Genomic DNA, 15231 nt, shown 5'->3' with positions numbered 1-15231 from the left:
ATGTGGCCTAAGTGACTTTCGCTTCTTCTCTTTTTAGAGGGGATTGGGAGAATGGGAGTGAGGAGCTGGAAAGGCCTAGGGCTGAGCATGCTCCAGTGGTTTGCTGCAGGCTGTAGAGCTGGGAGGGCTTGAAAATGCAATCTAGTGCAGTACAGGTTTTTTCAGACATTGATTCGCAGGAGGGATCAGGTCACAAAAGAGACTGGGACTGAGTGGGAGAGAACAGACTTAGTTGCCTGGTTTTTACTGCTGAGTTTACTGGAAGATGGTGTGTATACAAGGAGTGATGATGGGAGCTCGGGTATTAAATCTCTTGTTTCCAGTGGATGACTTAAAGCCTAAACTGATTCTCAAACTCTTCTCCTTGTCTGTAAAATAAGGATAGTGCTTATGTATTTATTCTGCCTGCCTGCCAAGAGGGTTACTCTCACATCTTTTAGTCCTGTGACAGCTCTAAACTAGGTCCCATGTTGTCCATTCTTCTTGTGGACATTTTCCTGGTTGAAGGTTGCTGCCATTTGACAGGGATTAGTTTTCATATTTAAATCATTAAAAGCCTCTGATTCCATTTTGCCTCTTTTGCAGTGAAACACAGTAAGCGAAACAGAACTCATCTGGAGCTCTCATCAGCAAACAAGAGGCTTGCAAGGGCAAGGTCTCCTCTGAGCTTTAGAGAAGACTGTTTCCCTGTGGGCAGATAAATCATTGCAGTGTTTTTCTTTATTCTTTTTTCTTCTGTGCGTATGGGAGGGGTAATCTCCCTTATGGTTCAGGGACGTACTCTGTGCACATAAGGGGAAAAAGGGCCCAGTGGTTAGAGTGGGAGATGTGGCTTGAGTGATCCATATCCACTTCCCTGATCTTCCTCAGATTTTGCATGTGACAGTGGTCTCATCTCACAGCTTCTCTGTAAAATGACATTTCTTTCTTATCACATGGTGCTCAGCTGCTGCCATGCTTCGCATAGAAGCAGACCTGAGGAACAGTGTTTCCCCTTTTACGCTTGCACCCAAACTTTGCCAAAGTGCTTAGCTCCCGGCTGTCTGTGCTTAAATAACGCTTATGTTAAAACCACTGTGGTGTTAATTCCAGAAGCACTGTAAAATGCCCCAATCCCAAGTTACTGGACCCAAGGTTGTAGGTTCAAGTGTGAGCCCAGTTCTGTTGCTGTGCAGGGGGCCTCCTTGAAATGGGAGATTCACTTCTTTCTTTTGAGTTGACTTACTGTGCTGTGATTCTTTCTAAATGGTTGCAAAGAGCCAGTGTGTCCAAGGCCTGTCCAGCCAGCGTGGTCCAGGAGGATGTGGCTTGCCTTCCCGGAGGGTTTTCAAATTGTGATTTTGTGAAATAGTCGGTAGATGGAGCTGTGACCTATGGTAGGTGTCCCACTATTCGATGCTGTCCTGATGTATTGCTTGCTAAATAATCTTGTTTATACGCCTGTATTTCTCTGCCCCAGAAATCTTGTGGGGAAAGGAATTTGGATGACTTCAGTGTAGCGCTGCTGCAAGGCATGGTTCCTGGGCACTTCAGATTTGCAAGAGAAGTTGCTTTCCCGGTAAAGCTTACCAGCAGGAAACAGGCTGGAAGAGGGGGTGGGAAATGCTTGGAAAATGTCCCCGTGGCCTCAAGGACAGTTTTTATTTTCCAGTGGGTTTCTTTGAATTTTGCTGGTGTTAGCTTAAGTGTTTAGGTAGCTCCTATCCTTGTAATGATTTCAAGGACTCTACAATACCAAACAATAGAAGCCTATGAAAAGTCCTTGAAAAAACACCTTGAAACAGATGAAGAAAGCAATAGTAAAAAAAAAAAAAGTCTCCGAGAGAGAGTGGTGTCATTAGGGATTCTTCATACATAGGGGGAAAGCATCAAGGCGTAGAGCTGAGTTGTGATTTATAGAAATGCAATCCAAGTTAAGCTGTGGTAGAAAGCGTGGTTGGGAAGCGAAAGCCTGTGGCGCAGCTGAAGTGCGTTTTGGGGAGGTGGATGGGCAGCTTGGCTCAGCTGCTCGCATCTCCCGAAAGCGCTGCTGTAATCTCCTGCGGCCTGACAGCCGTTTGGAGATGGTGTAGAGGACGGGGGCTAGCTCGGGTCCTGGCGCAGCATCCGCCAGGGGTTGTATGCCGGGTCGGAGCCGCAGTGTTTGGCGGTCCTAGCTCCGCTACCTGCTGCGGGGCAAGCCAAGGTCTCTGCCGTTGGCGCCCTAGCCACGCTGGCTACCTGTCGCCAGCAAATGGCTCTGTAACGTGACTGCGGTGCTGTGCCTCGCTGCTCAGATGGCTCTGCGGGTTAAGCAGTGCTCTCAAGTGCAGTGAATTTTACTATTTTAGGACCGCCTGCCTGTTCTGGGGATCCAGGACCTGGAGAAAGAGAGGTACTAACTTAGCCTTCCTGTTCCTGCCTATGTCAGGTGTGAGCCCTGCTTAGTTTGAAGTGACTCACAATAGGACTCCTGCCACTTTCCAGGAATAGCTATTTCAATCCTAGTTAGATCTTGCTATTCAAACGTTTCTAGTGTTGTCTAAAATTTCCCTTGCTTGTTATTGTCCTTTTTTAACATTTAATTCTTGGCTGGATCTTTCCTCTTAAACTGCTGATGCCAATGGCCCTGGGAGGCTGTGAGAGCCACGACGTGGATGGGTTACAGGACCCATCTGGGACTCAGTTGCAGAAGTGGGACTTGCAGGTGGGAGCCTGGGGCTGAAACTCTGAGTGTTTGGGAAGTGCTGAGTGAGCCGGGCCCTCTTCTGATGCTCAGCACAGGGCTAAATTATCACGATTGAGTTTTTGCTCACCTCAGAGCTAAGCTTTCTCCCCTTCCTTATTGCTATTGCCTTGAAAGTCCCTTCAGCTTCTCTTTCTAGTAAGCTGATTTATTCTTCATGCCCTGATTCTCATTTTGGGCTTGGCCTCAGAAAAGCCCTTGTGGATGTTCCTTTTGACTTGTAGATCGGATGGGAGGGGGCTGTTAGGGCAGTAAGTGAGTGGAAAATCTTCTTTGAATTCTGCAAAGTCCTCCGCTGTCCCTTCTGCACTGCCCACCTGACTGCCGCAATTGTATTGACACTGCAAAAAGCTGGTATTACCACCTAGGGCTTATTTGAGATTTTCAAGCTGTCTTTAGCTTCCCTCCACCACCTTCTCTTCCTTCTGACCTTGAAAAAGTACCTCGCAGTACACTGCTGTTTTTCCTGAATCCCAGAGCCAGCACGGTAGCTGCCAATCCCACTCCGCTAGCCTAAGCATGTTGTGGGCTCGGGCCCTGCATCTGATTGCAGAAGACTTAATGTATCGCTAGGCTGGCGTAGTGAATCATTAGCATCCTGTTCCAGCTTTCATTGTCTGTTTCATTTCCTGCTCTTAGAAACCCCTGAATCATTCTGTCACAGGCTGAATAACAAACTGCATCCTTGTCAGCTTGCGTTACCCAAGAATCGGTTGGCGGGCTTGGCGAAGACGGACTTTGCTTGGGGTGCGGTCCTGACACCTTTGCTTCTACCAGGGATGATGTTTAAGGGTGGGTTCAAATACCTTGCAAGCTAGCACAACTTGTGGGACCATCCCCAATTTTGTGTATTAATATATCTCCTTTGGGGGGGTACTAATGTCTCCTCCTTGAATGCATTCCTGCGGCTAACCCAAATGACTTGTTTTAACTGCTAGCTCATGTGTTTTGAAGGGAATTCAGTCCCCAAACCCTCCTTAGAGGGTAGATTGGTTTGTACGTGAAATAGGTTTCAAGCAGTGTCCTCCTCTCTCTCTCGGCTGAGAAATAATATTGGAATAGTGCTGCCGTGCTTTCTTTTCATGAGGGTGTATAAGGCTGAACGGAAGCATTAACTGCAGTTTTAAAGCATTTCCATAGTAAAATAAATCTAATTGAGCAGTTATTGCAGTAGCTTTTTAATTTGTGGAAGAGATTAGGAAATAACTTTCAGCTTGCTCTGGCAGAGCACTCCCCTAGGATGTGTCCTGGGCACTTTGGCATCGCTCCTCGGGTTCTTATTCCCTCCCTCTCTAATTGTCCGGTCGCATCTAACTGATGCAGAGTTCGGCTGGCCAAATAATGCAAGAACCTCAAACTCTGTAAGCATGTTTGATATAAGCCTCAGCTCACGTAGGAGGAGTAGTGGAGTGTCATTCATGCCTTACAGAGAGAGACCACAGTACAGGGACCCCCCCTCGACTCATGGGATGAGTTGACATGTACTGGGAGACTTACCAGTATTGTGTGTGACCGACTTCCAGGGAGTCTAGTTTATGACCCTTCGTCTCAGGTTGGAGGCTGTAGCCTCCCCTTAGGTGAAGGGAAATTACAGGCTTTGGTAGGATGCCAGTTGGTCAGTATAGACATGGTGGGTGGAAGACACCATTAGAAGACAAGACTTGGAGGAAATACCTTTTTGTGTGAGGTAAAAGCAACCTGAGGAATCGCAACTGCTTTGCTAGGGAACTTTTGAAGTCCGTTTCTGAGATTAGAAGGTGAAATCTGCTCAATGCTGATACTCTGTCAGGGTTGGCAAGGAGAGTGGTATTAGGCACCAGGTATGCTTTAGAGTCACTGTGTGCAGGCTTTGGAGCCCTCTTGAGGTGCCTGGGGGAATGGGTGGGTGGCAAGGGTCCACGCTGCTCACAGATGAAGGTGCCTGGGGGAATTCAACCCTCGGTTTCTTTGGTGTGGCTGGAAGAAGCTCTGGAGAAACTTCATTTTATGCTCTTGGCAGTCATTGCAAGCAAAGAGAGGTCTTGCAATTCCCCAGTACTGAGTTTTGGGACTGACCAGTGCAACGAATCCTAAGTGCATGTCTGGCCTTCCTGAAAGGATGCGAAAAGCATGCGTATGTATGTTGGGTCCCGTCACTTGTCAGCTGCTCCAGCTTGTCCTGGCACTTCTCTGTTCCACCGTGCCGTGCTTCAGGGATGGGAGTTTCCAGCCCCAGCTCAGGTACGTTGACTGAAGCTTACAAGTCAGATGCCACATTTGAACTTTGGAGATTTCCATCTTCCAGCAAAAACAAACTTATGCTGTGCCTGGCAGAGGATTAACAGGGTTTTTATGCCTGTGGATGAAAGAACTGTACTCAGGCCAAATGAGAGTCAGGCTGAATTCTCTTCTCTTGGGAAACTTGTTCCCCGCCGGAAGCAGCTTGCCAGGTGACAGGGCTGTGTGTGGAGTCTGCATGAAGGAGAGAGAAGGTGTGCGTCCACAGCAGAGATTAGAGGGCTGTTGTGAGAGTCATGTAGACTGGAGTCCAAACCTTCTTCAGTCCCACTGTACTTTGTTCCCCCAAATCAAGCTTCTTGAGGTTTCCTTTCAAATTCTCTCTAGAGTCTCTTTCCCCATAAGACCATCTCGTTTGCTGGAGTTTAAAAATCTGGCCTTGATCCACTCCTGACACTCCGTATTTCCTCATTTTATCTGATGTGTACTACTTCTATTGCCAGTGCTTAATTATACCACCTTGTGTGCCCTTATTCCTACTTGCCAGTATTTGAAATGGGATGTGCTGAAAAATTTGGCATAGGGTTTTTTCTTAGTTCTCTCTGGAGATCTCAAGAGGAAATACATTCTTCACTTTCAAATGCTGCATTGTCCTTTCTTTATAACAAAGAGAAGGTAAGTCTGAGTGGCGCCTAACACAGTGGATCTGTCTCCTTGTAGGAGCAGTGGCGCAGACAGTCACGTTGGAGCATAGTCCATCGTTGCAGGCTGTCTAGTGAGACTTACCTGTAGTTTTGGGCTGCCCTTTAGCTGTGTCAGCAGGTGGAGTTTCAGGGACTCAGTGGCCTCTTCTTTAAGAAGTATGTCTGAAAACACACTCTGAGGGTGTTTGCCAGGAGACAGCTACATTCCAGGGAGCGACTCTTTTGTCTTGCTAAAATCAAGGAAATCTGATTGAAGTGCAGCCTTGCTTTAGACTTTTTCCCCTTCTTTTTGACTTTGTCCCTGACCTACATACTGGATCCTGCCATGCTGGTTGGAAGTAATTGAGACCATAGTGTTAGGCTATTTACCAAGCTGTTCACTTGAAAATAACCTTACTGTGTCCAGTCCACACCTGTTCTGGGATAATTCTGGAAGCAAATAACAAAGCGCTATTAACCCTTCCAGCCACGTGCAACATGTTCAAGATCTAACTATAGTATGAGGCTATACTTCAGCTGATGCCAGGAGGAATTTGTGAAGCAGAGTGTGCTTTAATCTCTGTATCTGTCTCCCAGCTCCATGGATGACTCCAGCCAGCTGCTGAAGCCAGGCCCACTCTATATCCACATCCAAATGAAGACACTTTCAGAGACCTCCTTGTAAAAGTTCCTGCCGGATGGTTGTTGGCTTGGTGTTGAGTCTGCTGGACCAGAGGCTGTGCTGGAATGTGTGTGTGGAGGGGTATTTTCTTTTGTTATCCCAGTGGTTGGTTCTGATTAAAGGATCTGTTTTGAAGGGGCTGCTAGTCAGTTGCCTAGAAAACTTGCTTTCATTTAATTAATCGTGATGAATTTTGTCTGAAGGTTTTGTAGGAGAGAGCAAGCAAGCATATCCTTGGCTTCTTTCCCTTGGAAAAAGGCAGGGTTTCGTGTCTGGAACTGCAGCTCTTTTGTCTCTCCAGGTCAACATCCTTCTCTGTCCTTCGGGTTTTTATTTTACAAGCCGTGTGCTTGCAGAGGTAGATCCAGTTTGAAGTCCATCCAGGTGTGGAATGAGGAAAGAACCGTCAAGAAGATTACAGGAGCTATTCTGCAACTCATTAACTCAATCTCTTCCCCTTCTTGTTATCTCCTCCCCATGCCTGGGGCCTTTCGAACTGGTGCTGTAAGTGCTTCTCGGTTAATCTAGCCCACCTGGACAGGTGTATGAAGAAAGGAATTGCCTTCCGGGGAAGGACTAAAGGAGCATAGATTGCAGAGGGAGTCTGCTTTTGGGAACTGCTAATCCCAGTTTAACATTATGACAGCTGCTTGTTAAAATCAGGGTGTTTTTTAACAGGCAGTTAAAGGAGAGGCTTTGCACGCACATTTAGCTGAGAATAATAGTGAGCCATGTGCATTTGATTTTTTTTTTTTTTCTTAAATCACGCAAATTGTACATGGAAAGAATTCTACGGCGTCAGCTCGCTGGGGTTTGGAATTTACAAGGTTTGCAGTCACATACAGCTTGCCGTTTGGGGGAGAGAAAATGGCAAAGCTTTCTTTTTGTTTTATTTCATCGTATTTAATTTGTTTATTTTAGATCAAGTTCAAATCTCTTACATAAATCCAGCCTTTTTGGAAGGTACACTTACTGTTGGTTTTTTTTCAGCAGTCTTGGTAGCAGATTGTCGTGTAAACTTGTCTAGGTTCTTGTTTTTATAGCTACATGTAAAGACTGCTTATAAGCTACAATTCTGCGTATGGTGAGAAAACAGCATGCAGATCTAATTTGAGAGAGTCTATATACAAAGAAAGAAGCAGAGGTTTCTTTGCCTTGGGGATTTTATGGTCAGGAAGGCTATATCCTACGAAGATGTCTTTTTTCCTACACTGAACTTCAGTAAACTTGGTCTATTAACATGATTTTCTCTGCAGGACTGTGGTGTTGGATAAGAAACATGAAGAGCTGAGGCAGAGGAGGGACTATCAAACAGACATTTGCTGTATTTTATGTAATTTCACTGCTGACTTTACCCAACTGCCTTGCAGATCAGCGATTATTTGCTGGTTGGTTTCTTGTAGGCAGCACTGTGGAAGTCAGAAACTGTACAGCTCCTGCACAAGCCTCCAGATGAGCTCAAGGAAAGGGGTTCTTTTCTGCCAGCCCTTAGGTATGAGGTGTGAATGGCAGGTCTGTGATGCAGAAAGGTGTAAAAATTTCCCAGGTAGTTCTGGCATGGGAAATCCTTGCTCCTGCAGCTACATAGGTCCAGGAGAATTAATTTAATCCATCAGGACTGAACAACTAAATTTGGTATGGGTATTTGCCTGCTACATTTTTGGCACCTCTATCCCAAATCGTTTGTGGATGAGAACACCTTTTCTGTCTCCTGGAGAAATGCCAGTCTCTTGTGGCCTTTCCTTCAGCTGGCCTTACTGCTAGCACTGGTTACTTGGGATTTTCATGCACATTTCCAGATCTCCAGCTATTGCCTCTCTGTTTGAGAGAAGTCTGGCTGTTTCAGTGCCAGGGATGAGCTGAGGATTTTCCAGACGCACATCTGTATAGGAGAAGCTTGTTCAGCAGTGATCTCCTCTTCAGGCCCAGCACAACTTGGTTCAGCCTTGGTGGGCTGATGCTGCCAGTTTGGCGCTGCCTCCTTTACAGCAGTAATGAACTGGCCCTCATCACATGGTTCAGAGGCAGTGTCTTGGTGGCGTATTACTAATAGCCACAAGTGTTTTAACCTTAAGGGTGTAACCCTTAAGCTATGGCATAAATTCCCTCTACCCCAGCTTTAAAAGCTGGTGGGGGGAAGCTGACCTTTTCTTGTTATGGCACATTGAGCAACGCTCTTTCTCTCCCTGCTGTTCCCTTACTCACCAGGCTGCTGTCTTGTAGAGCTGAGGGGATGTGGGCTTTTTTGTATGGTTCATTTTACTTTGTGTATTTGGCTTTAACTTTTGCTGTTCTCCTCCTCTGTTGTGTAATGATAACCCTGCTGCTCCTCTCTTATTGTCGTATCTCACTTGCAAGGTCTGGGATGCTCGGAGTGTGCTGCAAAGCAGACCCGGTGGCGTAGTGTTGGTGAGGGGTGCTAGGACGACAAGAGACTGCAGATTTTTTTAAAAGGGGGAAAACAGTTGGAAGCTGTGGCTTCAGGAACTGGAACCCAGAATTCAAGTGGCGAACAGGGATACTTGCAGGCATTTCTGTTTAGAGCAGGCTCACATGCTGCCAAGGCAGGTTTTCTGCAGCTCTTATTAAAAAGGAGGCTGCAGTGTGTGTGTGTGTGTGTGTGTGTGTGTGTGTGAACACACTTAAATGCTTATCTGCAGATCTGAGCTTTCTAAACTTGCCTCTGCTCTAATTGCAGAGTGTAGACTCTACATGCAGAACAACTGAGCCTGAAGTGATAATCCCAGGTTTAGCCCTGAGGGAATGCCTGGCACTGTTCTGGCCTGATTTTTAATGGCTCTGCAACTTGCTGCTGGTTTGCAAAAGCTTTAAATTGTTATCCCTGAGCACCTTGCCCAACTTGGGCAAGCTCCTGGGATCTCTGGTCCTCTGAGAATACCCGTATGTTGTGATTTTTTTTTTTTACTCCTTCCTCCTTCCTCATGTCAGGCCTGAATTGGGCTTGTGTCAGCTCCAAAGACCTGCTGAAAAGTGGTACAATCCCAGCCTGTGCTCTCTGCTCACACACAGAGGAGAGAGGAGACCTTGACTTCCAGTGCCCCTCCTGCCTCATCTGAACAACCCTTCCTTGCCCCGCTGCTGCATGAACTGTATCCATGCAAGCCCTTTCTCTTACGTTGGAGAACTCCTTTCTCCTAGGCTAATAACCTGTGTCTGATTTAGTTTCCAGGCAGACCGCCCTGCATTAAATGTCGTCATTTTCCCTCTGCTTCATGAGGACTTGACAGAGGTCATCAGAGATGTCCCCATGAGGCACTTGGATGAAATTACCTTGTTTAAAAGCAGAGTGGCCGAGGAGCCTCCCAACCTGTGGTGGTGACTGTTACGGCATGGAAGGGACAATTGGAGTGAACACACGAAATAGCTTCTCGTTGGCCTGGATTCCCCGTCTTCAGCCCGTGGCCTCCTCACTGGATGCTGTACAATCACTTTAATTAGGTGCAATTGCAAAATAATAATGCTGGGCCTTTGCCGTGGGGAAACATCTACTGGGTAATGCTCACATCTGAAAAGCCTAGCTCCAAGGCTTCTGGAATGCGATGAGTATTTCCTTGCGGTTAATAATGAATTGCTTTGTTATTTTACTTAAGTTAAAGGTAAGAGAAACTGACCTAATGATGCTCTTCCCCTGTGTTGCCTGGTGTAAGGGCCGCTGTGTACTTTGGCAGTGTGCTTTGTGATATTGGTGGAAATCATTCTTTGCTTTGGTCTATTTTTGGCAAAATAGGAAGCCTAGGCCAGCTAAGAGGCACAAAAGTGTGTTGCTCGGTTGAAATGCATCACATCTTTTCTATGTTACAAATATGCATTTGTAGTCACATACACATGCAATCACAGATATTTAAAGGGTTTTTAGAACGAGAAGTACCTCAAGGACTCTTTTCTTTTTTTGGAGTAACAAATCACGGTCATTAGCCCCCTGGCTATGGTATGTTCTTCTTGCTGATAATGTTTCCATCAGATGGCCTGATGGAAGAAGTTCTCAACTGTTTTAGAAATCCTTGTCCTAGGGTCAGTGGAGCCCACAGTGAGTAAGTTAAAGCTTAGATCTGATTTAAATGCAGTCTGTCTTGCAGTTGAGATGGGAATGTAGTGTTCCAGTTCTGTCCTTAGATCCCATGCCTTGAGCTCATGCTAATTTTAGAGACATTAATGAGGTATTTTCACAGTGTGATTTCAGTCGGCTTCTCTGCTCCACAGAACTTCCTCAGGCATCAGCAGTGGTCTGGATCACTTTCATATTGCCTTATTTATTGAGCACTTTTGAAAGCATCAGACAGCTGTACCAAAAGCCAAGCTACAAAGTCCTGGAGCGACATTTCTGGGTGCTGGTCAGATTTCCCTTTTGCTGGAGTATTTTGTGATAGAATGCTGGGTTTGTCTTTTGCAAAACAGTTATCAACTTCAAGTTCATCCAGTTTCTCTCGCCCATAATCTCCTAAATGCTACCTAATGTGTTGAGTGGTTTTGCTGCAACACTGCTTTTCTGGGGAGGTCCAGTGTAATCTAGAGGTGATGTCCCCACCTCCTTGTCAGCATTTTCTACACAGGATGCCATCTCCTGAGTGCTGATCTGTGATCAATGACTCTGAGGAAGCCTGGTTTGACAGGGGATAGATTTGAGAGCAGAATGCATCTCTCAGCTTCAGAGGACTTTCCTTCCTTGCTTTCCCATCGGTCAGGTACGTACCTGTCTGGAACTCTGACTTGTTGGTTTATATTTTGGGCCAGACTGTGGTATCCCTTATGCTCAGATAGGTTAATGTTAACATGCTTATTAACGCTGTAGCCTTTTATTAGCCTAAGTCTGCGCATTGCTAAAATGAACCCCTGGGTGTGTTTGCTGTCTGCCTTTGGTTTCTCCCCTCTCCCCGGTCAGGCCTGGGTGCCAGCAGCAGTTTCAGATTCGCAGCCAAGAGCGAGGTGGTGAGGTAGGCTCGCACTTCCCTGGGGATGACTGTCTTCCTCACCACTGAGCTCTGAGCGCTCCTGAAACGTTTGAGACTCTCGGCCGCCGGTTAGATACCATCCTGGTGTGTGTGCGAGGAGCTGGTACCCCGCTCTTGGCATCCTGCCACTGTTTTCTCTCCCACTCTCCCAGCGAGGTCATTCTTTCTGCCTCTTGTCATCCCGCTCACCTGCTTGAATCCCTCTCAGCCAGCTTCCCTCTCTCCTCCTTCCCCCCTTCAGCAAATCAGATGCACCTTTTGGCAGGAACATGAGCCATGGCTTTGTCCAGTTCAGGCCACTTCAGCTCTGCCTGGTTTGTGTCTGGGGCTCTTTCCTCCTATGAAGGAGGAGGGTTAGGCGGTGAGCAGTGTTTGAAGCATTACCAAAGCTGCATTCCTCTTGTGTCTAGCCCCAGGGCAGGGTAGAGGGAAGGCTGAGGGTTTGGAGGTGTGGAGCCAGCTCCCTATTGCTTCAGGGGACCTGTTTTGTCCCATGGAGGAATACTGACATTTGGTACGTGCCGCCGAAGCAAGGCCTGTCCCACCCTGAAGAGGGATTTCCCCTCCGTGCACGCACCGAGGCGCCAGCAGGAGTTTGGCAGAACTGCCAGCTCGCTTGCTCCCATCCTGCTGGAAAACCTGAGTTCGGGGATAGTGGTATGCACAACACACCTGTCGCTTAATGCTGTTGTTAACCCTTTGCTCTTAGGGATGAGGTTAACCTGATGAACATGCTTTCCTTAGGCCTTTTGCTTGGCAAAATGATACCCATCTGGTTTTATGACACCATTATGCCATTGCCTGGAGCACGATGTTTAGACATCTGTGTTCAAGGTAGCAGGTCAGTGGTTTTGATATGAGCATTGCCGGTTGCAGTCAGGGCTAGGAAAGGTCACCCACAGGTAATTAAGTTAGCACCACAAATAGTGATAAAAAGCTTAAAAACTTCTTCCACCTTCCAGTCCCCAACTGCGGGCCAACGCTCAGTATCTGTAATACAAATCCTCCTATGGTGAGTGAGAATTTCCGCTGCTTCTGCACTCCAGGCAGGATTCACCAGATGTTAATAATGTGCTTATTTTCTCTAAGTGCTATTTTGGCATCGGTGTTAATTACAATTTATATTCTGCAACATTTACACTGGGAAAAGAACCCACCCTAATAGTCCCCAATTGGCAGAGCCGGGCTATTAAACATAGCACCATATGTTCTGAGCAGAGCAATATACGGGACTCGGAGCCCAGTCAGCGCGGAGGCTACAGCGTGCAGTGCAGGAGGAGAGAAGAACGGGGGGACTGGCGTTTTGTTCTGAGTTGTTGTTTAATGTGAAATCCTCCCTTTCCTCTGCTCTCTATCCCCATCTCTCCAGCAATCTCTCCCTGCTATCTGTAAGCATCTCAATGAGGTGATCTCCTGAGCCTGCTGATACCACTGTCCGTGGTTTAAAATAAATGAATTCAATTGCAGAAGGTGCCCTTCTCGCAGGGCCTGCCTCTGCAAGCTTCCCAGCCCCTGCTGGCCTGTTTCTCGCTGCGCTCCGAATCAGACCTCCCATTTTTGGAGACTGCAGAAGAAATCTTTGCATTGACCACCAAAGACATCTCCACATTTCTCTGGGAGAAGGATATTCTGGGGCAAGTGCAGCTTGTGGCTAATGTCAAAAGCTGTTTGCCACTCTGTTAATGGCAGAAGTCTGTTTATCAATGTGGCTTTTGGCTCCTGCAGGCTGGGAGGGTCTAGATTTGAAGAGTGGCAGTGGTTTTGGTGTAGAGAAGTTTGATGGGACCAAGTCACCAACATTTCAATAGGTTTCTTGGAAGGACTAACTTAAAGGACTGCTTCCTCAGCCTTTTTGCAAATCTGGTTTCATGGCCTCTTTAGAAAACGGTCGTGCATTCATGGTTCAGTTTGGAAAGGGGGCTGTATGGTAGCGAAGCTTCGGGAGAGCTTGGATTCAAGTGACTCGTGTGTTGGGGTGATGGCTCAGCTCCTGCTTTTCCCTGGGCTGTGCCCTGCTGTTGGCCCCCAGCTGCCCATTCGCGGCTGGGGAGTCGGGCTTAGCAGGAGCCCTCCCGCTGCCTGGCTGATCTCCAGAGGCGAGGAGATCCTGGGGCGTTGTGCTGGAACGGGACTGTACCTCGGGAGGAGGCAAGTGCTTTCTCCCACCATCCCATTTTGATGGTGGGGTATCCCCCTGCAGCCGCAGAACTGCGGGTTTTTTCTCTTTGTGGAGTTAAATCCATGCAGGGGAGTGTTTCAGCTGCTTAAGGGAGGCAAAATCCCCCCTGTGCCGATGCCGGCGGATGCTGTGTCCGGCCAGAGCTCCGCTCCCGTCTGTGGGGAGCCCGGCGCAGAGCGGTGCGAGCGGTGCTGGGTGCTGCAGAGGCAAGTCTCCTCCACTGCAGCTCTCCTGCCTCTCTGATTAGATGCGCAGGCAGCCGGGGTTCGCTAGCAGGAGAATCATTTCCATAGAAACCAACTGGGATGTTGTACGGGGAATAATGATTAATAGTGAAGGGATGTTGCCTCAGGCCCTCTTCATTTTTTAGGGGGCAGCGAGGGACAAGCCGGAGCCCAGGTAGGGGGATAGGCAGTCTTAAAACTAATGGAAACCATCCCTTCCATTAATTTCCAGGGCAGCCTCCCCTCTTCTCCTCCTGCCCTGCCCCCCCAGCGCTGCTTCCCAGCTTTCGTCAAATTTTCAAAATGGCTAACCTGGTTAGAAATAATCATAATAATAAAAAAGGATGGATGAGGTCTGACTACTAACATTGTTGCTGTTAGCAGCAGGATTTCAGCCATAAAACATGAAGCAAGGGAGGCATTGACCTTTCCGCTGTTTGAAATGAATGGAGACATCAATATCTATTGTTTTGTGGCATTGACCTCTGACGCTCTGCGTTCTCCCTTCTCCTCTTTTTTTTTTCCCTTTTTTTTTTAATTTCCCCCTGACACTCGAGGAAAGGGGTCAGTTTGTACCATCTATTGATCCCGATCTTACTTAGTGATAGGGAAATAATTAGAATTTTAAAGATCTCTGCTGCGCGCTGGCAAAATACATACGCAGGCGTGCACACTAAGCCCCCGCTTCCTGCCTCACGTCCTTCCCCCTTCCCTGTGGAAATTCAAAGCTCTGAGATCTGAAGGAAGGCAGATCAATATAGGTTTAATTATGATGGGGTTTTTATTTCAGTTTTTAAAATAGTAAAGTGTAACGTTTTATGTTAATGTTGTCAGAGTCTGGCTGCCTGGTGCCTCGTTTTATTTATTGTTTTAAGTAGCCCCTTCTTTTGTGAACTTCATCTATGTACTGAGAATGTGAAATCAGGCATTGCTAATTAGCTGTATGACAATTAAGTAATGTAGCACAAAACCATTAGGACACTGGATTTGTTTTTGAAGTTTGTCCTTTGAAGTGGAAGCTGCAACTCCCTGCCCAAGGCTGCTGGAAAAATGTTTTTCTATCAAAACTTTCTTTGAAAATAAAATGTCAGTGTAAGAGTCCCTATTTCTGTCGTCTCTCCCATATAAATAGCGGGTGGAAATTGTTTCTCATTGTAAAAACTGCTGGCACTGATAGGGGAATTCGGAAAAGCTTTAAATGGGCAGTTGGTCTCCAAACACCCTTGGTTCTGGTAGAGATGTTACCCAACCTGCTGGTTTAGCTTGTTGCAAGAGAACTGTGTTGCTTGGGGGAGACAACCGAGGCCACCACCGGCGCCCTGGAGATGCCAGTGAGAGGTGGCCCTCAAAACAGGGGGCTGCCCTCTAATGCGTGCGGTGCCACCAGGATGCCGCGCGGCCTGTTTGCAAACACCGACAAGCTCCTCGGTTCAGACTCCTCCATCCGTGCACGCGTGTGACACTTGTATTTGCATCTGGCCCTTTGTCCTAGTAGTGAATCAAATTCTGAATGTGCAACTTTCATGTACGCTGGTGGCATGTAAAACTTCA

The 15231-nt window shown here is 47.2% G+C and overlaps 1 protein-coding gene across 6 annotated transcripts in view; it reads left to right on the top strand.

Annotated features, from left to right (window-relative positions):
- The window catches only part of FBXL18 (F-box and leucine rich repeat protein 18), a 41286-nt gene that overhangs the window by 9423 nt on the left and 16632 nt on the right, over positions 1-15231 (top strand). For 2 of the 6 annotated variants that reach the window (XM_067306609.1, XM_067306615.1), the window contains one exon: positions 9491-14851. The exons of 2 other annotated variants lie outside the window; for them this stretch is intronic. In XM_067306609.1, the coding sequence (XP_067162710.1) occupies positions 9491-9647 (157 nt within the window). In that variant the 3' untranslated portion in view covers positions 9648-14851. Of the gene's footprint in view, positions 1-6222; positions 6375-7710; positions 7815-9490; positions 14852-15231 lie in introns of those variants that run through there. 2 more of the 6 variants (XM_067306613.1, XM_067306610.1) reach the window with 2 other exon arrangements.

The sequence above is a fragment of the Apteryx mantelli genome, chromosome 16, assembly GCF_036417845.1.
Source record: "Apteryx mantelli isolate bAptMan1 chromosome 16, bAptMan1.hap1, whole genome shotgun sequence".
Classification (NCBI taxonomy): domain Eukaryota; kingdom Metazoa; phylum Chordata; class Aves; order Apterygiformes; family Apterygidae; genus Apteryx; species Apteryx mantelli.
Note: the sequence above shows the minus strand (reverse complement) of the source record. Positions and strands in the feature narration are given on the sequence as shown.